At 38.6% G+C, this 26,940-nt stretch overlaps 1 protein-coding gene across 1 annotated transcript in view; it reads left to right on the top strand.

Moving 5' to 3' along the window:
- Positions 1-472: 472 nt before the first annotated feature.
- Positions 473-26,940, top strand: part of LOC121443120 (hephaestin-like) — a 71,193-nt gene continuing 44,725 nt past the window's right edge. Inside the window, exons 1-11 of the mRNA XM_041644802.1 lie at positions 473-569; positions 734-819; positions 2,843-2,923; positions 3,491-3,694; positions 5,633-5,877; positions 8,630-8,842; positions 9,617-9,799; positions 11,004-11,258; positions 13,440-13,608; positions 18,829-18,965; positions 20,597-20,728. Of these exons, the coding sequence (XP_041500736.1) occupies positions 2,898-2,923; positions 3,491-3,694; positions 5,633-5,877; positions 8,630-8,842; positions 9,617-9,799; positions 11,004-11,258; positions 13,440-13,608; positions 18,829-18,965; positions 20,597-20,728 (1,564 nt within the window). The 5' untranslated portion in view covers positions 473-569; positions 734-819; positions 2,843-2,897. The remainder of the gene's footprint in view (positions 570-733; positions 820-2,842; positions 2,924-3,490; positions 3,695-5,632; positions 5,878-8,629; positions 8,843-9,616; positions 9,800-11,003; positions 11,259-13,439; positions 13,609-18,828; positions 18,966-20,596; positions 20,729-26,940) is intronic.

Here is a 26,940-nt window from a genome sequence, read left to right as displayed (position 1 = left end):
AGGTATAGATTGTTATTATGTATTTAATCTTCATGACTCTGAGGCAACAAATAGTATTAAAGATGAAGACTATGGTGACCCCAGGCTTTGTTTAAGAGGTGTGACGTCAAAGCCTCTGCGCTGTATAGAAAACATGGAAAGCAGTCCATATCTTACAGGACTAGGAGAAATAAGGCTGCAGATACAAAGAGCACATCGGTACTGCTAGGTTCTATATTATCTGGACTGTGGGATCTTAGTCACCATTTTTAAACTTGACTGCTTATTAATTCTGTGCTAATGGTCTGCACTAAGCATCTCCAGACATTTCCAAGACTATCAAGTGAGACTGCAATCATGGAGCCCTTACCTGGAACTATTTTCTCTCTAGGTAAATAAGCTGAAGGCACAGCTGCCTTGATGGTAACCCTTGAGGAGGAAGTGTGAACGATGTCCAGGTTACAATCAGGCGTCCATTGAACAAAGGCTTCTTCTTCCAGTGTGAGGGTCCTAAGGGATGGCTAACTGTATGTCCATGCGTAGTATTGTATGTAGGTACATGTGACGGTACCTGTGTTTCATCAGGAAATGTGAGTATTGGCATCATGTGAGAGAAACGAGTCTTTGACAAGTTTTTAAATGCCACAATTGTCATAGTTATGCATATGTGTGTTCCATTAGATTATAACATTTCCGTAACTTCTACAATGTAAGTACTGTATAGTTTAGCTCTGTGTCTTTCCCTGTTTTATAGATGAGAAACTGGGGCTCATTAAGATAAAGGAACTTGCCTGAAGTCACTGTTCAAGCTAGTGCTAGAAACTAGACTGGAGCAAACAGGTGGGAACACCCATGCCTATTCCTCATCTTTCACTTTAGTAGTTGCCTGACCAGTGGGCCTTCTGTAGCTCACCTGACAGTAGATACACAGACACCTGTATTACTTTCCATCCACTCTCAAGGAATTTATAGTCCAATGTGGTAAATAAAGGCAATGTCTTAGGAAGGATATATTGCAAGGATATATTAGCAAGCTAGCCAGGAGACGGAAGGAAAAGCTTATAGTAGGAACTATCTCCTGTCTTCGAAACACTGATATTACTAAGGCTCTTTTAGGTAAAATTTCTGATTTATTCTTCCAAGGCTGATAATAAATTCACTTTACCCACGAGGAAGCAAGATCATAGCTGTTAAATAATGATCAGGTTATATTATCATCAATCAGTGGGGCAGCCAGGTTTCTGCCAGAAGTATGTCCCAAACAGGCCTGTCTTTCCATCTAGGGCTTTCTGCCAAACATAATATGGAGATTGGTGATTAATTCTTACACAGTTGCTATGTACTGAAAAGCCTGAGAGTTTATTTTTTAAAAATCTTTAAGTTTGATTTTAATCAGAGTAAGTTCTGGGCCTACTTAGGATAAATATCTGATTCCTTTCTATCCATGTGTGAATCTAGCCATCTTTTAAAATTTTTTTTGTGGTACTAAGACTTGAGTTAATTAGTTAAACAGTTCATTAAGTTTACAGAGTTTCTTCTCTGTATGTAGCGCAGGCTGGGCTCGAACATGTAATCCTCCTGCCTCAATCTCCTGAGTGCTGAAATTAGTCATGCACTACCACACCCAGTAGAGACTGGGTTTCTAGTTTGGGGTAATAATCTCTATTACTTTTGCTTGAGTCGAATATTTAATGAAACATTTTGTTTAAGGCACTCAACATGGTGTTTTGTGTTTAGTCATATCTTGGTGAAACATAGTTATTATCATTATTATGATTATCTCTCTTTTTCTAAAGTAAACATAACCACATGAAATTGCATATTGTAGATTGCGTGCAGTTTTTCCAGACATAGCTGTGGCTGTGAGGATATGCACACTTTCAGTGTGCATGCAAGTGAGTGTGCAAATTTCTTTTGTGCCTGCGTCCTAGGTGGTGGAGTCATATTTCCTGGAATGAAATCCCAACTCTAACATTTGCTAACTAAGGTGGCCTTGGACATACTACATCTCTGTTCTCCAATTTCTCCACTATACCATGGGGAATAATGACATCCACTTCATAGGGTGGTTGTCAGACATAAAGTAGTTCATTTATGTTAAATGTTTAGAATGAGCACACAACTGACACAATAGACACTTGCTTATTATTGTTGTTGTTGTTCTGATGGTGATGCTGTCTCTATGTTGACAGTATGACTGTATGTGGATGTAAATACGTGCATCTGTGATTTTAAGTAAAGCCATGCGTGCAAATGTTAATGTGTGCTTATGTTTCTGGTTTTGATCTATATTTGGTATGACTTAGAGCCTCCCTCCCTGGTTCAAAAGACTTCTAACCTTCTTGCTTAAAACATTGAAATAAGAAGCTGGAAGTCCGGGTATGGCAGTGACTCAGGATGGAACCTGTGAAATGAATTTATATACAGCATTGGAAACCAGCTGAGACTCTAAGATGTTCTAACTACTTCCCTCTGATGTTTTCATTTAGTTTTGTTCTATCTTTTTTACCCTTTTTAACACCCAAAATGAAACATATGAAAATGTCTATAAATTCTGTATTGCTCAGAATATTGTCAGAAACCGAACACATTTATATAAATTGAATATAAAGAAACAGAACATGACTCTTCCCTTCAAAGTCACTGATGTTTGCTTCAAGGGTGAACATTATCTTCATTTCTTTTTATAGTGTTAGAGATGGAACTCAGCGACCATTGGACAGTGTGCAAGTAGTAAACATCTGAGCTCTTTTTTCACCTCCATCCTTACGTCTTGTAGCAAGGATTTGTTTGCTGTAATTTGCCCTTTACCTGGTAAAATCATGTAGCATGTATGCTTCTTTTGATTTGTTTCTTTCTTTAGAGTTGCATTTACCACCTCTGCCCATCGTTCCGTGCATAGTTATAGCTTGTTCATTATGACTGCCATTCTGAGTTCCATTGTGTAAGTAAAATGCAATTTACTCAGCCATTTTAATATTGATTGGCATTTTGGCAGTTCTCATTTTGGGTCTATGAATATTCCAGCAAATGTCTTTTGATGGTTTCTCATGTGTTTCTAAATATAATTTATTGATTATGGGAAGTAGCAACTATGAGTCACTTTTTGCTTAAGGGAAAACAGGCAAAGGAAGAATTACTGACTTGATTAAGGTACCAAGTCAGTCAGTATAGTCTAATCATGATTCCGATGACTGTTTCCTGATTCAAGGGTCAGAGTACATTCTCGTGTCCATACTGCTGAAAGAACAGAATTCAGGTTTCTCTTCTGAAGGAAACAATGCATGATTAGTAATACAGGTGAATTTTTAACTTTGTTCTCTAACAACCTATGTATCGAGGCCACTGAATATTTGTTGGACTGAAAAGAGTCTAGTGAGGTTAAAAAAAAACCACCTGGGTTAATTGAGTTATGTTTTTTTCAGCCATTTCATATGTTCCTTGCCTCTACAGTTTCCCAGATACATGCAAAATTCCTTTGTCCTCTTTTATCTTTTTTTTTTCATACCAGCAGATTCCATTCCTGGTTTCTCCGAGTAGTGTGGGCCATGACTCCAGGCCATTTTCTCTGGATTTTACTGTTCATGAACTCCTTGTGGCTTCTACCAACTGATGGGGCCATTCGAGATTACTACCTGGCCATTGAAAATGTGACGTGGGACTATGCTCCCAAAGGAAGAAATGTCATCACAAACCAGCCTCTGAACGATGACATGTAGGTTTTATCTTATGTATTATTAGAAGTAGAGATAAAAGAGGATATTCTTGAGGCCAATAGGTAGTCTTTTGAGGGTACTTTCTCAGGGTATGATAACAGCCAGCTTCCAATCTCTTTGGACCATACATGCAACAACAGCTTTCATGGAAAGAAAGTTGGTTTGGGACCCAACATCCCATCCCAAGTTTGCTTTTCAGCAATGAAACACTACAGCATTTTTAGATTTCTGAAGATAAGTCCATATTCCTTTTCGTTTAAAATGGGATTCATAATGCTCATCTATTAACAGTTGTTTGGTTTATCGTTTTAAAATGAAATGTATGCAGTATTTCTGAGACACGTGAAGTGGAACCATGCTCTTGTAGTCTGGTGGAGCTACCCGAATTCTAGATGTGTGAAAACATCTTATAAGCAAGGAGACAATAGTAACACATAGTTCATAGACAAGAGCTTTAGGGGAGATGCCATACTAGACACCTACAAATACATCATTCAATTCTGAAAAACCCCTAGGAAGTATGAATATTGTCAATATTGTGGTATGAGGATAGAACCCATGATCTTGAACTCTACCACAGAGCAACATGTAACTATCGGCAATCTTGATTTTATAGATGAGAAAACAGGCTCATGGAAGTCAAGTGATCAATCCAAATCCTATAGCCAGTAGATGGAGGTACTAGGATTCTAATCTCTATAAAGTAGATTCTGTTTTTACCACTGTACCCCTCACAGGATTAAACTTTTTTTTCTCTTTTCTTTTCTTTTCTATTTTTCACTCCCTGCATCCTCTATCCTCTCTCTTTCTCTCATCTCCCTTCCCTCCTCTCTCTTTCTCATTTTTTTTCTGAGACAAGATCTTACTTTTACTATGCCAAAGGCTGTTCTGGAGCTCACTACATAACTCTTGCCATGTTTGAACTCACGACATTCGTCCAGCCTCAAGCTCCCAAACAATGGGAAGGTTGATCTGACATATTGGTTGATGCTTCAGCAAAAGTTAAAGACAGCGAATGAACGTATGGAAACATCTTTTACAATGGTGGTTCCTCTTATCTCTCCGAAGCTCAGCAGTTTTCATCTTGCAGTACTCACAACTCAGCTTCTCTCTTTCTGGTTTGTAGTGCAGGCATCAATCCTAAGACCTCATATATTGTAGGCAAGTGTTTTACAACTGAGATCTATGACTAGCATAAGCTGTTGTTTGACTCAAGCCATTCATTCAACTTTGGCGTCATAACTCTTGTATTGAAATTCTTCTTAAAAGAGCAACCATTAGCCACTCATCTTAATAATTTGAAGTAATAGCTTCTGCAATTTCCCAGGTACTTCTCTAAAAATTCCTGAAGTTTTCAATTACTTTTTCCCCTCCACTTCCGAGATTCAAATCCAAGGTGTTGTACATGCTAACCACACATTTTAAGACCCCAGACATATAAATATAATTTTCTGTCACCATAACAACTTTGAAAGTCAGATCCTTCAATAATCTTCATTTGGAAGATGGTGAAATAATGTACATAGAAGCTAAGGTAGCCTGTTGAATGTTCAAATACTATGGAAATGGAGCAGCTGATATTTAATACAAAATACCCAAAGCCTATGGTCATAACCACTATGATATTCTGCCCTCTCTCTAGCTGCACAATGCTAAGGGTTGCATGAATGAGGAGTTGTCATTTTAAAAAAAGTCATTCTAGAGTCATTTGTCTACTTGTCAATGTACTCTTGTTTGCACCATGTAAAAGTGACTCTTTGTGTGTTGAAATTTGATCAGATTCCAGCATTTTCATATGACTCAACTTTCTACTTCACATGGCTTTTTCACAAGTGCAATCCAATTCCTCTTTTCTTTTGTCAGCGTTCTCTAGGAAAGAAGCTTCCAGTTGCTTGAAGATGGTAGAAAAGTTGTAATTCTGTCTTGCATTTTCTCAGAGTGGCTTCCAGCTTCCTAAAGTCTGGCAAAGACAGGATAGGGAGTAGTTACAAGAAGACTGTCTACAAGGAATACAGTGACGGCACATACACTATTGAAGTAGCCAAGCCTGCCTGGTTGGGCTTCCTAGGACCACTGTTACAGGCTGAGGTGGGGGATGTCATGCGAATCCACCTGAAGAACTTTGCAAGTCGGCCTTATACTATTCACCCTCATGGAGTTTTCTATGAGAAGGACTCAGAAGGTAAAGCAGTCTACCTTTCCTCTCTTCCTTTCCCACAAAGTATCGCTTTTCCTTTACTGCCACCTGAGATAGAGGACTTTAAAACAAGAATTACCTTTCTCTCCATTTTCTTGGTCTTTTGAACAGAATGTTGGTCTGTGGCTGAGGATGGTTTAGAACTCATGATTCTCCTTCCTAAGTTTCCTGAGTGCTTCGATGCTATCATGCCCAGTCCAATATAGTTTTTTTTCTTACTTACTGTTTTGCCACAGCAAAACTTTATTTAGAGCGAACATGGCTGTGTACCGATACATACGCTGGGTGGACAAGACATTGCAGTTCTTTGGGCTTGAGATTCTACATGAGGAGTATGATGACACACTCCCTGTTTTATTGCAAGGAACTCTTGGAATTCCATTTCTACTAAATATTTGAGTACGCTTTTGAAAGAAAAGTTCTGTGAAAGTAATGGAGTGCTATTCTGATTCCAGAAGCTTCCAGAAGATCTGTTATTTTTAAAGAGTATGTCCAGTTTATTCTTTAGCATCTTCTAACTGTCAAAGCACAATGGCTTAAAATAGATATTGTAGTTAGTGAGAAAATTAAAGAGGGAAGTCAGTAGCTCTGGTTTGGGATGAGTATGCACAGAGAAGGAACTCTTTTTTACTGTAAATAGGAAGGTAAATTAATATAGCCATCAAGTACCAATCTTCAACTCCTAAAATTAGAACTATGTTACTGCCCAGAAATCCCATTACTAGGTGTATGTCCAAAAGGAAAATGATAGCACCATGTTAAAGAGACATATATTCCCGTGATTATTGTAGAACTATGCACAACAGCGAGATTATATACTTATCCCAAATGTCCATATACAGATGAATGAACAAAGAAAATGGTATATAGAACTGAAGATATAAGGCATAATTTGCAAGGCCCTGGGTCCCATCCCCAGAGTTGCAAAAATAAATATGAATGTTATATATTATACTTGAATATGAAAATCATACATATATATGTGTGTGTGTGTGTGTGTATGTATCTGAATGGTATTCACCCTTAGAGAGAAATAAATATTTTGTTTTATTACAACATAGAATAACCTGGAAGGGCACTACATTGAGTGAACTACATCAGCTACAGGAAGATCAATACTATAGGATTTGATTATTTTTTGGAATCTAAAGTAGTTGTTATCATAGAAGTTGACATGAAAATAGCCATTACCAGAGGGGGTGGGGCAAAGAAAAGATAAGAATGGGGAAAGATTACTGAAAGTTTAATGTCACAAATAAAAGGAATAAATTATGGTGTTCTTAAGATATATGTAGCAATACACTTTGTAAATCATAAGGTAGTAAATAGTAATATGGTTATACATACCAAGGATTTCAGCACTTAGGAGGCAGAGGCAGGAGGAAATTGGATTCCAAAATACTTTGGGATGTCTGGTGAAACCCAGCATCAAACAACCAATGTTTGTTAGAAGAGATAGATTTTTTTTAATGTAAAGAAATAAAATTACTCACTGTTTTATATTCTCTAAAATGAGAAAATAAGCCCACTGGTCATGGCGTTACGTTAAAGTGTGACTGTGTGCTCTTTGTATTTCAAAGTGAGTGCATGAAATGAAGGACTTCCCTTACTCTCAGGTGGGGTCTCCTTATATACCCCAGGCTAGTGTTTTAACTAGAGACCCTCCAACTCCTGAGTGTTACTAGAACTAACTGTACTGCCAGGGGAGCTTGGAAGGAAGGTCTGCTTTTTTCTTTGCCTTCACATCATTTAAGTTAAACATGACTTTTTCTGACTATAGTTCTTTCCAAGTGATTTCTATATATCTCAAAACTCTTTTAATGAGTTTTACTTAATTTTAATATTTAAAAGTAAATTATCAAATTCAGACCCCCCTCCCCCAAACCCTCTCCTCCTGTATCTTCCCTGCCCTTGTAGCACTTTTCTCTCTTCGCAACTTTATGCACTCTTTTTCAGCCCTCCCTTAGTTCTGCCAGTATGTGCATGGGCAGCCTCACAAGGGCCACATCCAGCAGCAAATAAGGGAAAACTTCTTGATTTACTCCCCGCTTTGTGCTTGGAGTTTGCTTGGCTCAATCTTTTGCAGGTCGTGTGCATACAGTTCCTGCCATAAACTGTGGGTTTATGCATGCATCTTCCCTCTTAGACCCAGAAAATATCTCTAGAGTCATCAAAGCAGCTTCTTTTTGTAGTAGATGGCTATTAATACAGAGACCCACTACTGATCAATATGTAGAGTATTAAGAACTGAGGAATGTCCTAATTGGAATATCTATGTTGTGTCCCTTCTCCCAGGGCTCAGGAATGTGTAGGGAAGAGTGTGTAGAAAGATTTTTTAATAACAGAAGTAGTGCATAACTTATAGTTGCTTCTCTCTTTTGCCATGTGAGTACTGAGGTTTGGAAAACCATAGTACTGAACCTTAGACTTAACCTAAGTATCCCACATATTTTGGATTTCCCAACAAAATTTATTATCATTGTGTATGTGTATATGATATATGTGTCAGGGGGAGCATGTGAATGCCTCAGTATGCATGTTGAGAACAACTTTGTGGAGTTTGTTTATTCCTTCTGGCTTTACATGGATCCTTGGGATTGAACTCAGGCCACCAAGCTTGCTCTATAAGTTCCTATACCTGATGAGTGATCTCACTGATTAATGCCTTCTCTTTCATTCTATAACTGCTACAATCTTGCTCACCCTTGTACTAGACATGCACATTTTTGTTTTGCAGGCTCACTATATCCAGATGGTTCTTCTGGGTCTCTGAAAGCTGATGATTCTGTTCCCCCTGGAGGCTACCATGTATACAACTGGACTATTCCAGAAGGCCATGCACCCACTGATGCAGACCCAGCATGCCTCACTTGGATTTACCATTCTCATGTAGATGCTCCACGAGACATTGCAACTGGTCTCATTGGACCCCTTATCACCTGTAAAAGAGGTACTTACCCAAACAACCAGCCATAAGATGCAATGAGATAGTTAAATCAAGATCATATTGAGAAGCAACCTGAGTGATTCTCATTTATTAGCCTGTCAAACTCTCTTTCCTCTGCTGTGTCTATTTCATTACTTTTAAAAAACACTGACTAACCCAAGTGGTGGTGTTACACACCTTTAATTCCAGCACTTGAGAGACAGAGGCAGGAGGATCTCTGAGTTCGAGGCCAGTCTAGTCAAAAAGAGCTAGTTCCAGGACAGGCTCCAAAGCTACAGAGAAACCCTGTCCAAACCCTACCATCCCCTCTGCAAAAAAAAAAAAAAAAAAAAACACTCACCAAACTACTTTTCTGTTATTTCCTATTTCACTTTTAATATTCAAGTTAGTGATGATGGCAGCCAACTCACATTTGAGTAAGGTAACTAAGAAGAGCTTAGGTTGAATCAGATGGAAAATGCAGCCACCAGGATGCAGCTGCTTGATTTGAAATGGCTTATTCCCAAAGAGTAGTCAGGTCTGAAGACCAAGGGATCGAAGGAACTGGGTTAGGTTTAAGCACTAAGCAATAAGGGTGCTGGGAGGGAATTATTCTGGGACCTGTGTTTTCTTCCTTTATGTCACAGGTTCGTCTGGCAAGCTTTGAAATGAAAAGGAGCTCAGAAACCTTTTCTATTGTTGACAGACCTCTAGGGTCCTCTCCCCTCCTTTCTTATTTTTTTCTTATGAGAACCCCTCGTAACGTATTATGAAGGATAATTTCTTATGCTTGCCCAGGGACCCTGGATGGTAACTCCCCACCTCAGAGGAAGGATGTGGACCGTAATTTCTTCCTCCTCTTCAGCGTGATAGATGAGAACCTTAGCTGGTACCTCGAGGACAACATTGCTGCTTACTGTTCTGATCCCACCTCAGTGGACAAAGAAGATGAAGACTTTCAAGAAAGCAATAGGATGCATGGTGAGCCAGGAGGAAGTAGCTGCATTGTGACAATGGAGAATCTTATGTAGCGTGTCTGCTAGGCCTAGTATTTGTTGGGTTCATTCATATATGTTGTCCTTTTAATACTCACCAAGACCAAGAGTAGGTGGAAAGACCAGGGGTATGTGGATTTTCTTTTGTCTTTAAGATATCGAGGATCATATTATTATGGATCAAAAATGGCAAATTCAAATCTCATATCTGATCTCTCCAGTTATGCAGGCTGTACCCTTGCCATTAAGAATATCTTTCTCATAATGTAGAATAGACAGGATTATTGATTCTAAATCATACATGATATGCTTAGTCACCTAGATGAGTTGCCCACTGATATAGTAATTAATATTGCCTTGATTTTAAAAGGATGCAAGATGGCAGAATTATCTATTTTCTGGAGAAAAGCTACTATCTTCAAAGTATCTTCCTTATATTCTACTTTTGGCTTATATCTATTTTTTTTAAATTAGGGGAGAGCATGAATGCAGTTCTCCAAAAATTATGCCATCGAGTTTCCCATATTTGGGGAAATCACAGAGGTCAGCACATCTGGAATTCAATAGATAACTGGCTAATGTCTCTAAAGGAACTAGTTATATTGATTAAAGATAAATAAATGTACAGAGAACTGATTTTAGGAATAGAAATAGCCTGACTTTGTTTTTGTTAGTGAAGGAAATGATTTGCTGCTTTGGTTATGGGGATACACTCAAAGCCTTAAAGGAGCTGAAATCTTAGTGGAGAGATGTAAAGGAAGGATTAGGTAGTTAAAATGTATCTTGAGTTTGACAAAAATAGATTACAGCGGCCATGATAGTCAGGTAATGTAACAGCGTACTGTGGAAATTTCAGAAGGAAACTGGCTAGAAAAAAAAAGAATGGCTTAGAAAAAAAACATCTCACAGAACTTTGTCAGATCACTGGATTTAGAATATTGATTTTATTTACCTAATAGATCTGTAGTTCTTACATAAAAGTATCTTCAATTCTTTATGTCTTGGTTTTCTCAATTTTTTGATTTAGACTAATGATTATTTTTAACTGTAAATTTTAATGAAATAAGGCATATGTTCAGTGCAGTGTGCTCTTTAAAATTTCATTTGAACGTTATCTATTCTTTTTGTCAGATGGTAAGGCTTTTCCCATTTATCTGTATTTTGCTAATTTCTGAAATTTTCTTTTGCAGCAATCAATGGGTTTGTCTTTGGGAACTTACCAGAATTGAACATGTGTGCCCAGAAGCATGTAGCCTGGCACCTGTTTGGCATGGGCAATGAAATAGATGTCCACACAGCTTTCTTCCACGGACAGCTACTGACCGTCCGTGGACACCGCACTGATGTTGCTCACATTTTTCCAGCCACCTTTGTGACTGCTGAGATGGTGCCCCAGAAATCTGGAACCTGGTTAATTAGCTGTGAAGTGAACAGCCACTTGAAAAGTAAGGTCTAGTATTTCTCACCCTTGGAATACATGTAGTGTAGTTAATGGTCAGTAGGAAGTGGGGCTTCTAGCTTGGAGCCATCTGTCTTCCAGGCTTCTTGATGTACATAACTGGAATGAAGTCAGTTTTCTTGACTCTGCCATTAATGTGCTGGGTAAATTAAGAAACAATTTTTGGGTTTAATCTTCCTGTCTCAGTTAGGGTTTTATTGCTGTGAAGAAACATCATGACCACAGAGACTTTTTACAAAAGAAAACATTTAATTGGGGCCTGGCATAAATTCAGAGGTTTGGTTTAGTCCATTATCATCATGGTAGGAAACATGTTGGCATGCAGGCAGACATGGTGCTGTAGAGGTTGCTAAGTGTTCTACATTTCTATCCGCAGGCAGCAGGAAGTGACAGTCACTCAAAGCCCGGATTGAATATTAGTGACCCCCACACTCCCTCCAACAAAGTCACACCTGCTCCAACAAGGCTACACTTCCTAATAGTGCTACTTTCCTACAGGACTGTGGGGTCCATTTTTTATTCAGACTACCACACTCCACTCCCTGCCCCCCCATAGGCATATAACTATATCATAATGCAAAATGCATTTATTACAACTTCAAAAGTTCCTGTAGTCTGTAACAGTTTTATCCCTGAGAAAGTTCAATGTGCAGACTCTTCTGAGACTTCTGATAATCTCTTAACTTTAATTGCCAGAAAATAAAAAGAAAAAAAAGCAGATCACATGCTTCTAACATATAATGGCACAGGATATACATTACCATTCCAAAACAGGGGAAGGGAGCATAGTGAGGAAATACTGGACCAGAGCAAGACTGAAATCTAGCTGGGCAAACTTTAAATTCTTCATCTCCATGTTCGATATCGAGTGTTCTTCAGATTTCCAGCTCCTTTCACCTTTGATGACTGCCACACACTTGTCTCTCTTAGGCTCTTACCACTCCCTGTTAGCAGCTCTTCTTGGCAAGTATCCCACAACTCTGGCATCTTCAGCATCTTAAAGTTCCCAAGGCAATTCAGGCTTCATCTTCACAGCTTCACACAATGGCCTCTCTAGGCCTCCATGCAAGGATATCCTTGAATCACACCTGACCTCAGTGACTTTCCTTAGTCATGGAGTGTAGTAATATGGGGCGGCAGGGCTGCGTCCCCCACACCCGGCTGCCCACATGGCTAGCTTATGCCCCAAAATAATTACACAGACACTGTATTCTTTTAAGCACTGCTTGGCCCTTTAGCTCTAGCACTTACAGGCTAATTCTCACATCCCGATCAACCCATCTCTAATAATCTGTGAGAACCGGTCTTACCGGGAAGATTCTAGCCTAGTCCATCCTGGGTCGGAGCTTCATGCCGGGAGCGGGACATGGCATCTCTGCTGAGGCGTCTGCTCCCGAGAGAGCAGAGCTGTGGAGTCTCTGACCTCACTTCCTCTTCCTCCCAGTATCCTGTTCTGTTTTCTCCTCCCACCTATCTTCTAACCAATAAAATGGGCCAGGGCAGTTCCTTTATTAGCCAATGACCTTCCTCCATCAATGGAGAAAGATTCCATAGTCCCTTTCTTCTGTCCTTGACTCTAAAGCCACAACCATGTGTCCAAAGCTGCAAAGTTCTGTTGCTCTCTGGGGCTAGAACATGAACCCCCTTTTCAATTACATCTTCACCAATTTTCGGTTTTGCCAGAATATCACAGGAATAGTCTCTCAACCATATACTAATATTCTTCTCCTCTGATACCGTTTGAGCCAGGCCCCCACAGTTCAAATCACCCTCAGTACCACAGCCCTCTGTGTTCCTATTAGGATGACCCCTTAAGTTCCACTTAATGAGTTCAACTGCTTTTCTAATCCAAAGTCCCAATGTCCACATCACTCGAAACACTCCGAGGCAGACTTTCTTTTTCTCTTCATTTATAAAAGTGTGTGCAAGCCTAAAGCCTTATAGATAGCAATGCATAGTTGGCTTAAACTTGGGTCTCCTGATTTGAGTCTTTATGATGTAGCTGCACCATGGATCTTTTGCCAGGCTCTTGCATCAGGAAAAGTACCTGATTTGGAGATAGAGGTTAAGAAACTCGAAGAGGACTGGAGGAGACAAAACAAGGAAAAGTCCATTCTGAGTGGGAACCTTAGCAGTAGAAATGAAAAGATGTGTGTTTTTTCTTCAGATGGCATGCAAGCTCTCTATAAGGCCGACTCTTGCTCCCTGGACTCACCTGTGGAGCAACTCACAGGCAAAGTTCGTCAATACTTCATTGAGGCCCATGAGATTCAATGGGACTATGGCCCACGAGGGCGTGATGGTAGAACTGGGAAGAGTTTGCGAGAGCCAGGAAGGTAAGAGACAGAGGGATCCTGTATGTACTCCTGCCCAAACACTTGTTATATGCCTTCTTGAAATCTCTCTTTACTTGGAAGGTCACAATTGCCTAGATAGAATTGCCATTATCATTTAATTTCTTGTGGTTTTCTTGCTTGCAATATGTAGCAAGCCTTTTGCGAGGTTGCATCATATACTCAATTAATATTTCAATAGAATTTGAGGTTGTTACTGCTGAGTATGTGACCATGTTTAGCAGGGATCAGTGGGACCAGTTCCTCCTTAACTGATGTGACTTTTATTTATTTGTATCAATCATTTGACCCCTCGCTCCTCTCTTTGTTATTCTGTTCTGAAGAAAACAATTGAGCATGGATATTTAAAAACAAACACCCTGAAAAATATCAGAACAAAAAGAGACTGCTTGTGGAGAATCCCCGTCCATCCTTTTGTAGGAACTTCTCCAGTTTCCTCTCCTTTGAGTCACATTTACAACTGTTAGAGCAGACGGTTAGGTCTCAACTCAGTTGCCAGACCTTAAGTTTCCAATTTATTGGGTCATTCAGCAAGGCAGGTTCTTTCCCAGAGTACTTGGTAGATGACTAGGGCAAGGCATGGGAAGATACTTGGATACCATTCTTTCGGTAAGAAATGGATTGAATATAGAGAAACCTTAAAAGCTGACACTGGCCTTCTGGAGCACCATCTAAAAGCTTCCTTCCTTTCCTTTCCTTTCCTTTCCTTTCCTTTCCTTTCCTTTCCTTTCCTTTTCTTTTTTTCCTCCATACTGATTTCCATATTGACTTGACTGGTTTACATTCCAACCTACAGTGTTTAAAAGTTTCCTTATGTCCACACCCGAGTCAACATTTATTGTTACTTCTTGTCTTGATGACTGATATTCTACCAGAGGTAAGATGGAAACTCAGTGTAGTTTTGAATTATATTTCAGAGATGATTGACAAGAGTATCTTTTATATGTGTATATTGGTCATTTGTATTCGTCTTTTAAGGACTGTTTGTTCAGGTTTTGGGTAGATGGCTCAACTGGGAATAGGGTTTGCTCTGAAAACATGAGGACTTGATTTGAATCCCTGTCACCTTCATGAAAAGCTGGACATAGCTACCCATGCTTATAAAGCCCAACAATGGGGAGTAGAGACAGGTGGATCCCAAAAGCCATCCAGCCTAGTAAAGGGGCAAGCGAGATACTATCTCAAGGCAGTAAGGTGAGAGAACAAGAGAGGAAGACACTCTCCTCCTCTGGACTTTTTATGTACACACATGGGCAATGCGCTTACATACTTCTATGCAAGCCTTGTATGCACATACGACACAACACATACAAAAGAGTTTTTTTTAAAAAAAGAACTTGTCTCTTCATCGTATTACCTCATTTATTGATGGGGCTGCCTGACATTTCAGTGTTTTATGGGAGTTTGGAGTTTATTATAGATATTACTCTCTGTCAAACATCCGCTAGCAAAGACTCTCTCCCATCTTGCAGGGTTTATCTTCACTTGGTTATCTGTTTCTATTGCTGCACCAAATTTTTCTGTTTAATTTCATGTGTTTTCATTTTTCAGTGTCAGCCTTATTTTCTGAATTACTCTGGTCCTCAGAAAGCCATTATCTGTGGCTACCCAGCTTTATTATTTTCCTTTCTTTACCCTCTAGCAGTTCAGCAATTCAGGTCTTCCATTAAGATCTTTGATCCGTTTGGAGTTGATTTTTGTGCAGGGTGAGAAATAGAAATCTAATTTCAAACCTCTACATGTGAACCTCCAATTTTGCTAGCACTATTTGTTGAAAAGTTTGTCTTTTCTACAGCATGTAGTTGTGACAACTTTGTTAAAATTCAGGGTGCTATAACTGAGTGGGTGGGCTTCTATGAGCGTCTTTGACTGCTCCATTTATCTACACGCCAGTATTTGTTGCAGTTTATTTTTATGGCTGGATGGTTATTTTCAATTTGTTTTTACCTTTTGAAATTATAATATAATCACCTCATTTCCCTTCCTTTTCCTCCCTGTAAATCCTCCCTCATACCTGTCCCTGTGCTTTCAAATTCATGTTTTGAAATTATTGTTATTACTATAGGCTTGTATTGTAACTTGCAATCAGTTATGGTGAATACCTCTAATATTATTGTGTGAGTGTGTATGTGTTGAGCATTGCTTTGATGGATCTAGGATCATTCATACTTTCAAAGAAATTTTAAGATTTTTTTTTCTGTATCTGTGCAGGTGACAAAATTTTGATGTCCACTCCATTGAATCTTTAAGTTGTCCTTGGTAGCAAAACCATTTTCCTAGTACTCATTCCTCCTGTTCATGAACATGTGATTTCTTTCCATCTTCTAAAGTCCTGTTCAATTTCTTCAGTGAGTGTTTAAAAGTTTCCATTGTAGAAGTTGTTTTTCTTTCTTGGTTACATTTATTTCAAAGTAATTTTGGAGGCAATTTTGGATAGGATTGCTTTCCTGATTTCTTTTTTGGCATATTTACTGTTGGTGTATAGGTAAACTAGGGATTTTTATGTGTTAATTTGCATATATTGAAGCATCACTGTATCCTTGGAATAAAGTCAAGTTGATCATGGTAATGACATATTTGGTATATTCATGAATTTCATTTGTATGTATTAAGAAATATGGCATCTATGCTTATCAATGAGATTACTATATACTATATATATGTGTGTGTGTGTTCGTGCTTTTATCTGGTTTGGCTATTAGAGAAATACTGATTTTGTCTACAGAGTTTGATAGCGTTCCTTTCTTTAAGTAGCAGTTGCTTTTTTTTAAAACAAACAAACAAACAAGCAACCAGATTTCCAGATTGTTTCACATGTGCCTAGTGCCTAGTAAGAGTGCTCTATTTGGAGAATGGTCCGTGGTAGTTGTGCATTTGGTTTTGAATGAATGGCTCTTGTTCAGCACACAACAACTAAGAAGAAAAGTGTAACAAACCATAAGCAGAAGAAAGATGGTGGAGCATCAGATCAGACATATATACCATCCAACAGAAACTGACTGGGTAAACCCTAGCAACCAAAACAGTCAGATGGAGCCTCTGACCAGTAAATAGGTTCCCAGGTCAAGGTCTCTTTAGTGAGACCTTGAATTAGTTGCTCCCAGTTTTTATATCATGTTATATTTTAATATCATAGGATAAGCAGTAGCTGAATCTTTTGCTTTAGGAAGGTACTTGGGAATAATTTGTCTCCTAGCTACATTCAAGGACATGACGTTTTGACTCTAACAATTTGCTCTCCTTCTGTTCTCAAGGGCATGGTATTTTCAATCCTGTCATGTTTTGCTGTTCTCATTGAACTTTCTCACAAGCTGGGAGACCAACTTGTCCCTGGATAAGTGGTCTTGGAAGATACTTTTAAGAAAAACCTGCTTGGGTCAGAAACGGGAGGGGCAAACCCCACCTCCGGAGCCAAGTTTTTCAATGAGCTTAAAGAAGATGTGGCAATTTCCTAATAATATGTATCCCATAAAGAGACAGTCCCTTCATTTGTCTAGAGAAATTTGGAGTATATGTGGGGTAAAGATGGCTTTATGAGGGCAGGATCCATGGGGGCATAGGGAAGTTCTTGAGAGTCTCTCGTGCTGAGAAGGCTAGATTCTGCTGCTCCTTCCCCCTCTCTGCCTGCCTAGGACTTGGAGATTATGTTAGTGAGGTTTTTTTTTTTTAAGCATTTAGAATCTAAGGACATTTTGACTATATTTCTGGCAAACCAAGGTTAGGCATCCAGAGGCACAAGTTCCGGTGATAATAGGTGATAATAGGGTGACATTTTCAGAGACTTCATTCATGACAAGATAAGGACCACAGGGGTTCTTTGCTAGATGTTCAGGCAGAAGCAGATAACAAGCTTTTGGACCTCCTAGGAAGAAAAGATCCAATGAGCTAGTGGATGATCTCTTTAAAAATGTCAAGAAATACAGACATGGAACTGTGGAGCAACTGGTCATGCTCCCTAAAGAGAGCAGTAAATGGCCATTATTGCTGTGCGTGGCTATTCCCCTGGGGCAGCACCAGAGAGTCCACCTGTGTTGAGGAGAAAGGTACCAGCGTTCCAGCCTAGATCTTCTGCTGCGGCTCTGAAACAAAATCCACTTATCATGTAAAAATAGTGACCTCAGAAGTTACCAAAGGAATAAAAGTTATCAGGAACCATCCAGTGCCCACTTTCTGGATACTGTCTGGAGAGGAGGTGCCAAGTAAAATTGGATGTAGAAGACTATTGGTACAGGACTTTGGGAAGTCCAAGATAATCCTCAGAAACTCTACTGAATCCTCAGAAACTGGGGAGCAGAATATCCTCTCATATGCCTCAGTACTGAATATCAGCCTTCCAGTGATGCAAACAGAAAAAAAAAAAACAGGGCGTAGTGAACTCTTCTAAACTAGTCAGGGAGTCAGAGTTGACCACGAATATCCAAGTTTGGCTAGCTGATTGTGGGAGGTGGTGGCGGAAGTTTAACAACATATGAACAGTAATACCCAAGTCTTCTTTGTAGATTCTTGGTCAGCCATGCTGCCTTCAGCTTTGTTCTCATGACTACCCTCTCTGACAAAAGTGACTCTGAAGGAAGCCAACCTGTGTGATATGGTCATCATGCAGCGCTGCAGCAGTTAGCTCCACCTCTTTGCTCCACTCTCACCTTTCGGCTGGGTTCCCAACAGGCCAGCAGCTATGCCCTGTGAAGATCATAATTTCTGCAGCCCGTGTAAAGCTGGCAGTAAAATGTCCTATGCTCTCAGCAGCCCTGGGCTCTTAGACTTTGGACATTGACTTTCTCTGTTGTTGCATTTCTTAGCTTTTCTTGATAATCAGTGGACTCCAAAGGGGAAAAAGTGAACATAAAAAAAAGATGAAGCAAAGTAAAAGAACAGATGCAGTCTGTGTAACTCTGGAGAACTGAACGAGTATCAGGATATGGAACTTAGAAGCAGTCACAGTTCACCTTTCTTATAAATAACAAGTCCGATTATTATATACTATAGTAATTTCTCTGAAAATAAGGTCTTTGTCTTTGGAAACATTCAAGCAGAAGCTGTATACCACTTAATAGTGCTGTCACCAGAGAAGGTGCCTTTACTGCTCAGAATTTATCTAGGTGGTTCAAGAGGATCTACAAGTTTGTGTGCTGGAAGATGAGGTGGGAGTCTATTTGATACTCACTGAGTTCATAATATAACATTTCTCCTCTTACATGTCAGTGGCCCAGATAAGTACTTCCAGAAGAGCTCTAGCCGAATCGGAGGTACTTACTGGAAAGTTCGATATGAAGCCTTCCAAGATGAGACATTCCAGGAAAGGGTACATCAAGAGGAAGAAACACATCTTGGAATATTGGGTGAGGAATCTCTAACTCTAAGACTTCATGAACTGAGGCAAGAAGAAGTGAGGAGAACTTATAGCATGACCCTGGTGATGACGCAAGTGAAGACTGTGGGAAAATATCCCCCAAGTTGAGTCCCAAGAAATAAATGTTTGTAAAATGTGTCCCATATTTGAGTACATTTAAAAAAACAATATGTTTTAATCATAGTCAAATAGAATTTTTTTTCCGTGAGACTTCTGCAACATTACATTATTTTTGTTTATGACAGATGTTCAAGATGGAAATGAAAATTATATATCATTTCTCAAACTTTCAGCAATAAAATATTTTGGTAACATCCTCTATTACCACTGTGGTACAGATTATACTCTGTGAACGGCCTCTGGAGAGGTATTCTTAGCCGGGCGGTGGTGGTGCACGCCTTTAATCCCAGCACTCGGAAGGCAGAGGCAGGCGGATCTCTGTGAGTTCGAGACCAGCCTGGTCTACAGAGCTAGTTCCAGGACAGGCTCCAAAGCCACAGAGAAACCCTGTCTCGAAAAGCCAAAAAAAAAGAGGTATTCTTGAGAAACTATATAAAGGTAGTAGGACTATCCAGAATCCTGAGAGTCTAGAGCCAGAAGAATACTATCACTACATAGAGACATATTCGTTATTATTATCAATAAAGAACTAGACTTGCTGTTTGATTGTTGAGACTCTATCTAGACGGTCCAACGCACAGAATGAATACAGTATATGAAGGTCAGATGTGATTTAATCACTTCATGGAACCAAGAAATCAAAGAGATTGGGTGGGAAAAAAATTGGAAATAATATAATATTCCAGGGACATTTGTGTGCAGTTGATTCTGGATTGAAAAGGAAAAATGGGCACTACATTTGTTGAACTGGGAACTGTAAGGAGAAAATGTCCCTAGAGAAGAGAGGTATTGGTGTGTGTGAAGGAGTTTTGTTGGCCAGTTTTCTGTATATATACCCAGCTGTTCAGTTATGAAAACTGTGTGGAAATTGAGCTAGAAAACCAAGCTAGAAGGTTTAACCTTGGAATAGAGTCAGTTTAAACAGTCAGGCTATTGTTTGATATTCTTGAAAGTGATCCCAGGCAGGTTGGAAGTGATAATGAATATCAAAGCACACAGAAGTCCAGAAGTTTGGCCTAGACTACCTACTTTTAGGTCTGTATTCTCTTTGCTTAGAATTTGGTTAAGATATTGGTGAGCTCAGACCTTAGATGGAATCTCCTAGGAAATATGGGAGAACAGAGAATAAATTCAGGACTAATCAAATTGGATCTGACTGTAGTGTAGAACAAAGCCATGACCTTAAGTTCTGGCTCTGTAATTGCTATTTGAATTTTTATAGGCTAACGCTTCTTCCCTGCAATGATTTCATCTGTAAAATGGAGGTAATAAGCCCTCCTATTATACCTTAGAGTAATATGTGAGAATCACCAGAGATAATAGATTTAATAGTGCTTTTATTATTATAAATAACATGATGCTTAAAATAGATTATTTTAAAAGGGAAACATTCTCTATCTTGTGTTTATTCCATTACATTGTTTTTTTCGCCCTACCCTTTTGTTTCCACCCTTCATCTTTGTTTTCATTCTCATGGTCTCTATTTTCTTATTTTTCCAGGACCAGTGATAAGGGCTGAAGTAGGTGATACCATCCAGGTAGTCTTCTACAACCGTGCATCCAAGCCATTCAGCATGCAGCCCCACGGTGTCTTTTATGAGAAAGACTATGAGGGGACCGTGTACAATGATGGTGAGCTAGAAGGGTTTCTGATAATGTAGGCTGCATGTGGCTCCAGATATAAAAATAAACAAAGAATTAGGAGAAAGAGCAAAGTCTGTGGTCATATGAACGCATGAATGATGGAGCAGTGAAGCAGAGACCACCCCATTAATAATAAAAAACTTCTTAAAAGGTATTTTTAGAAATGATTCCTGACAATACAGTCTTGTATTTTCAGGCACATGTATAGCTTAGAGATAGAATTTATGTCCCACGTGGGCAAAGTCAGAGTTGTAGTCTCAGGAACAAAGTAAAAATATACTTAAATATATTCTTGTTACAAAGTGTACACATCATGAACTTTTGGAAAGCATAAGTATAAAAAATTAAAAAGCAATCATCATTCATATGCATACTGTCACGAACATTTTATAGGCCTTTTAATATTTTCTGTAATTATAATGTATACTTAAGAAATGGGATGATATGATTTGAACAGTTTTTCATTCTACTATTCTCTATACTATATCTGTCTACAATCATAATATATATATTATATATAATATATAATATATATTATATTAATGACAGTGTAACACTCCTTGATAGTTTGTTTCTTTATCTTCTATTGCTTAGGCATATAACTTTTTTAGTAGTTGTAAGTATTGTGGTTATTTAAATAGTAACATATAAATGTGTATATCCTAGCTTTATTGTTTGGAGGGTGTTACATCTCATGACAGAGTCCTACAACTGAGATTACTACCCTGAAACTAACTTCTTATTTACTCTGATGATATTTTCATGTGCTCATTCTGAGATGAACATGTCAAAAGCACTGGACACATAAATGTCAAAGTTGTAAACGAATATGAAAGAACTTTCCATAAGGCATTCAGGACTTGTTCTTTTACGAAGCCAATATTGTGAAGAAGTGGACAGAGTTATATAGGTTAAAACCAAATGCAAACTTCTACTGATCCTTGATATAAGAACAGTTTGAAGAAACATTCAAAATTCAGCTATGAGGACGAACACATAGCACCAGTACTTCAGAGGCTGTCAGGATGTTTCCAGCTATGAAACAAGACCCTCTCTCAAAAAGCACAACAAGCTTGATGTATGGTGGCTCACGGTTATCATCACAGCAGTTGGGAAGCAGAAGAGGATTGCCAAGAAGGGTGAAGCCAACCTGGGCTACTACTTAGTTCTAGGCTAACCTGTGTTACCTAGCAAAAATTCTGTCACAAGAAACTTTGCAAAAATGAAACAAACGGAAACTTTGGGGAAAACTTAAGAAGTTTGGACACAGAGTTGTCCTTGAATGATATTAGGAAATTTCTTAGCTGTGATAATACTGTTCTGTTAACACAAAAGGAAAGTTTTTTTTTTTTTTTGATTTTCGAGACAGGGTTTCTCTGTAGCTTTTTGGTTCCTGTCCTGGAACTAGCTCTTGTAGACCAGGCTGGCCTCGAACTCACAGAGATCCGCCTGCCTCTGCCTCCTGAGTGCTGGGATTAAAGGCGTGTGCCACTACTGCCCGGCTAGGAAATTTTTAAGATTTCTTTTGTCCTCATTTTTATTAGCTCTTTGAGGGTTCTAAAATGTATTTTGATAATATGCACCCTCTACCCATTACTCCCAGATCCATCCCCACTTCCTTACCAACTCAACTTAGTATCTTAAAAAAAAATAATTCCAGTTTGTGCTGCACATACATTCTTGGATGTGGGCCTTCAATGGAAGATCTTCAACCCATCAAGGGCTGCATACTTTAAGGAAATAGCATCTCCTTCCCCAATAAGCCAATAGCTCCTTAGCTAGGTGGAGAACTTTGTATTCAACTCTATTCTCCAAGATGGAATTTTGTTTGGCTTGAGAATATAAAGGTTTCATACATGCTTGTTGGGGGAAGGGCTGCTTGTTCTTCCCGGCCGAAATAATCACATGGAAACCATATCAATTAAATCACTGTTTGATCCATTAGCTCTAGCTTCTTATTGGCTAACTCTTATATTAATTTAACTTATTTCTACTAATTTGTGTATCACCATATGGCAGTGGCTTACCAGGTAAAATTCCCAGCATCTGTGTCTGCTGGCTCCAAGGCATTCCTCTGACTCTGCCCTTCTTTCTCCCAGCATTCAATCCAGTCTTCCCTCCTAAGTTCTAAGAATTCTTAAGTTCTGCCCTATCAACCGGCCAAGGCAGTTTCTTTATTCATTAATGGTAATCACAGCACACAGAGGGCACTCTCACATCACATGCTCTCTCAACTGTATAGCTACGCTGCTGTGTTCAGAAAACAGTTTTCTTGTAGGCTCCTTCTCTGCCTCTTAGAATATTTCTGCTCCCTTTCTATAATTAATTCTGAGCCTTCAATATCAATGTTCTGTTTCGGGCTGAGGAATATCCAGTCTCTTTTTCTTTATACTTTGGTCAGTTGTGCAGTTGTGAGTTACTGTGTTAGTCACTATCTACTGCAGAAAGAAGTTTCTCTGATGAAGGCTGAGAGATACACTAATCTCTTCACAGAAAAATATACCAATCATTAGCAGTGAGTTTCATATTATGATAATTTTGTAGAAAGATAGTAATAGGTTCTCCCTTAGGGCTTATAACTTGTCTATCTACAGGATCCTGGCCCCAGTAATAGTTCTAGGTACAGCTTTCAACTTGTGGGGCAGGCCTTAAATCTAATCCAATCACAAAATGGTTGATTACTCCCACAACACTAATGTGCAAGTGGTATGTCTTGCCAGGGTGACCATTGGTGTAGTTCTTAGGGTTCACAGCTAGATGAGGTTGGTTCCTTTTCTCTTCCTCTGACATTCTTATCACCATCTAACATTATGACAGCTAACCAGTAGGTGGGAAATTTCCAGGCATATCAGCTTGATTTCTCCATGATCTATGACTCAAGTGTATGGTGAATTCAGCAACAGAGCTTTGTTATCTAGTTCTGGAGAGTAACAAAAAGCATTGGCAAGAGCCTTCAGTATTTAGGGATCAGTGGGACTTTACTTATCAACATCTCCAAAATAGACAACCCATTCCTGTCATTGAACTTATTTGTTGACCTGTGGACATGCTTTGCTGCTATGGGTTAACTCCATTTAAATTCTTTATTGATGGTGCATGAATATATTTTAGATAGGTTTCCCATATGACTTTTTCAAAATGTCTCTAGTGTTAGTTTGTGTTTCTACTCCATCCTCTGTGCTGCCATGTCCTTTTCTTTCCTATTTAACACTTCTTGTATCAGTATTCCCCTTTAATATTACTGTATTCTATTTCCCCTCTCTTGAAACCTGCTCAATCCCAAGGTACCGTGCTGAGTTCCTCACTTCTATGGGTATTCCAAATGAAACATACATGTCCAAAGAGTCAAAGCTAACATTCACAAATGGCAGAAAACATTGTCTTTCTGGGCCTGGGTTACCTAACTCAGAAGGATTATTTATCACTCTGTTTACATGAAAATTTCATTTTTTTTTCTAAACAGTTTGAATATTACATGATATGAATGTACTGTTTTTCATTATCCATTCATCAGTTGATGGACATCTAATATGTCTCTATTTTCTAGCTATGAAAATGGATGTGCAGGTATCTCTATGGTAGGACATAGAATCCTTTAGGGATATGCCCAAGAGTGGTGTAACTGGATCATGTGGAGGCTCTCTGTATAGTTTTTGAAGAATCTCTATACTGATTTCCATAGTAGCTGTACCAGTTTACACTCCAACCAACAATAAATAAATGTTTCCCCTTCTCTACATCCTTACCAGCATGTGTTGTCATTTGTTTTCTTAATTTTTGTCATTCTGATTAGGGTAAGAAAAAGTCTCAGGTAATTTTAATTTTCCTGATGGCTAAGGATGTTGAACATTTTTAAGTGTTTCTCAGCCATTTGGGTTTCATTGTTTGAGAACAGCCTAGTTCTGTACCTTATTTTTAACTAGACTGTTTCGATTGATGAACAGATCAGAATGAATATATATATATATAGTCTTCCATGGGATAAATACCTGGTAAAGATATTTTCCAATTCTGTAGGCTGAAACTTTACCTGAATGATGGTATTATTTGCTGTAAAGAAACTTTTCAGCTTCGTGAATTTTTGGTCTTAGTGCCTGTGCCATCGGTGTCCTGTTCAGAATGTTCTTTCTTGTGCCAAGGGGTTCGAGGCTATTTGCCACATTCACTTCTGTCAGATTCAGGTTATCTGGTCTTCTGGTCTTCTGTTCAGGTCCTAGATCCATTTGGAGTTGAGTTTTATACAGGGTGAGAAATAAGGATCTCATTTCATTCTACATGTAACTATCCAGTTTGACCAGCACCACCTGCTGAAGATGCTATCTTTTCTCCAATGTTTACCAATTAGCACTTTTTCAAAAGTCAGATGGATGCCAGAGTGTGGGCTTATCTGGAGCTCCTCAGTTCTACTCCATTGAAAAATGTCTCTTTTATTGTCATTATTATGCTGTTTAATTATTATAGCTCTCTAACACAACTTGGAATCTGGGCTAGTAATACTTTTAGCTGTCCTTTCATTGTCTTCGATTGTGTTTGTGAATCTGGACTGTGTAACCTAGGTCATTTGTGATTCCATATGAAATTTAAGATTGTTTTTCAATTACTGTGAAGAATTGTATTGGAATTCTGATGGCAGTTTCATTGAATCTGTATACTGCTTTTGGTAAGATGACTGTTTTCACAGTATTAATGCTGTCAGTCCATATATAATGGGGAGGGGGTCTTTCTATCTTCTGGTATCTTATTCAGTGTTCTATTTCTATGGCTTAAAGTTTCATTGCACAAGTCTTTCAAATCCTTTGTTAGATTTATTACAAAATATTTTGCTTATTTTTTGAGGCATTTGTGAAAAAAATATTTCCCTGATTTCTTTCTTGGTATGATTTCTCTTTATTTATATGATGTCTACTGGTGGTGTGGGAAGTCCTTCTGTATATGCATTGCTTTTATTGGTTAATAAAGAAGCTGCTTTTGGCCAATGGCTTAACAGAATATAGCCAGGCTGGAAGAGATATATATATAGAGAGAGAGTAGGCAGAGCCAGGGAGATGCCATGTAGCTGCCGGAGGGGGAAGATGCCAGCTGACAGCTGGAACCTTGCCTGTAGGCCATGAGCCTCATGGTAAAATTTAAAATAATGGAAATGGGTTAATTCTAGATGTACAAGCTAGCTAGCAATACATTTAAGCTATTGGCCAAACAGTATTGCAAATAATGTAATTTCTGTGTGATTATTTGGGGCTGAGCATTCAGGAACGAACTAACAGCCTCCTATAACATAGTGGTTTTTGTCTGTTACTAGTTTTCTAGTCTACTAATTTGTTGAATGTGTTTATCAGGTATAGAAGATTTCTGGCAGAATATTTAAATATTCCAGGTCATATGCATCTATAAATTTATGCATTTATTAGAGTTTTCCTACATGGTAGATATAAACTTTCCTCTTAGCATTGCCTTCATTGTGTCCCATAGATTTGAAATCTTCTCTTTTTATTTTTATTCAATTTTAAGAAGTTTTTTAAAGTTTATTTTTAAAGATTCATCTATTTTTAATTTTATGCGTCTGAGTGTTTTACCTGTATATATGCATGTAAACCGTGTGCATGCCTGGTGTGTATGTATGTATATATGGCTGTGGGCAGTTGTGAGCTGCCATGTGGGTTTTAGGAAGCCAACCCAGGTCCTCTGGAAGAACAGCAAGTACACATAACTTCTGGCCCATATCTCTAAACTTTCCAGGAATTTAAAAAATTTTCGTAATGAATTGACTTCATCCTTGACTCAGTTATTATTCATTTGTGTGTTGTTTGGTTTCTATGAATTTTTATACTTCCTGTCATTTCTTTGGCTGCTGATATCAAGTTCTACTTTATTGTGGTTAGGTAGAATGAAGGATGTGGTTTCAGTTTTCTAATATTTGTTGAGTCTTACTTTGAGTCCTAGTATGCTGTCTATTATGGAGAAAATTCCATAGGCTGCTGAGAAGAACACTTATTCTTTGATGTCTAGGTGGAATGTTTTTGTGGATTTCTGTCAGATCCATTTGATTTTTTTTTTATGTAATTTAGTTCCAACTTATCTCTGTTTAGCTTATTTCTGGATGATCTGTGCATTGGTAAGAGTCTGGTGCTGATGTCAACCATTGTCACTCTGCTGTGATGAATGCATGGTTTTAGTTCTGGTAGTGATTCCTTTATGAAATC

Source organism: Microtus oregoni, unplaced genomic scaffold (genome assembly GCF_018167655.1).
Source record: "Microtus oregoni isolate MIOR12 unplaced genomic scaffold, Mior012 000100F_ref0000014, whole genome shotgun sequence".
Lineage (NCBI taxonomy): Eukaryota > Metazoa > Chordata > Mammalia > Rodentia > Cricetidae > Microtus > Microtus oregoni.
Note: the sequence above shows the minus strand (reverse complement) of the source record. Positions and strands in the feature narration are given on the sequence as shown.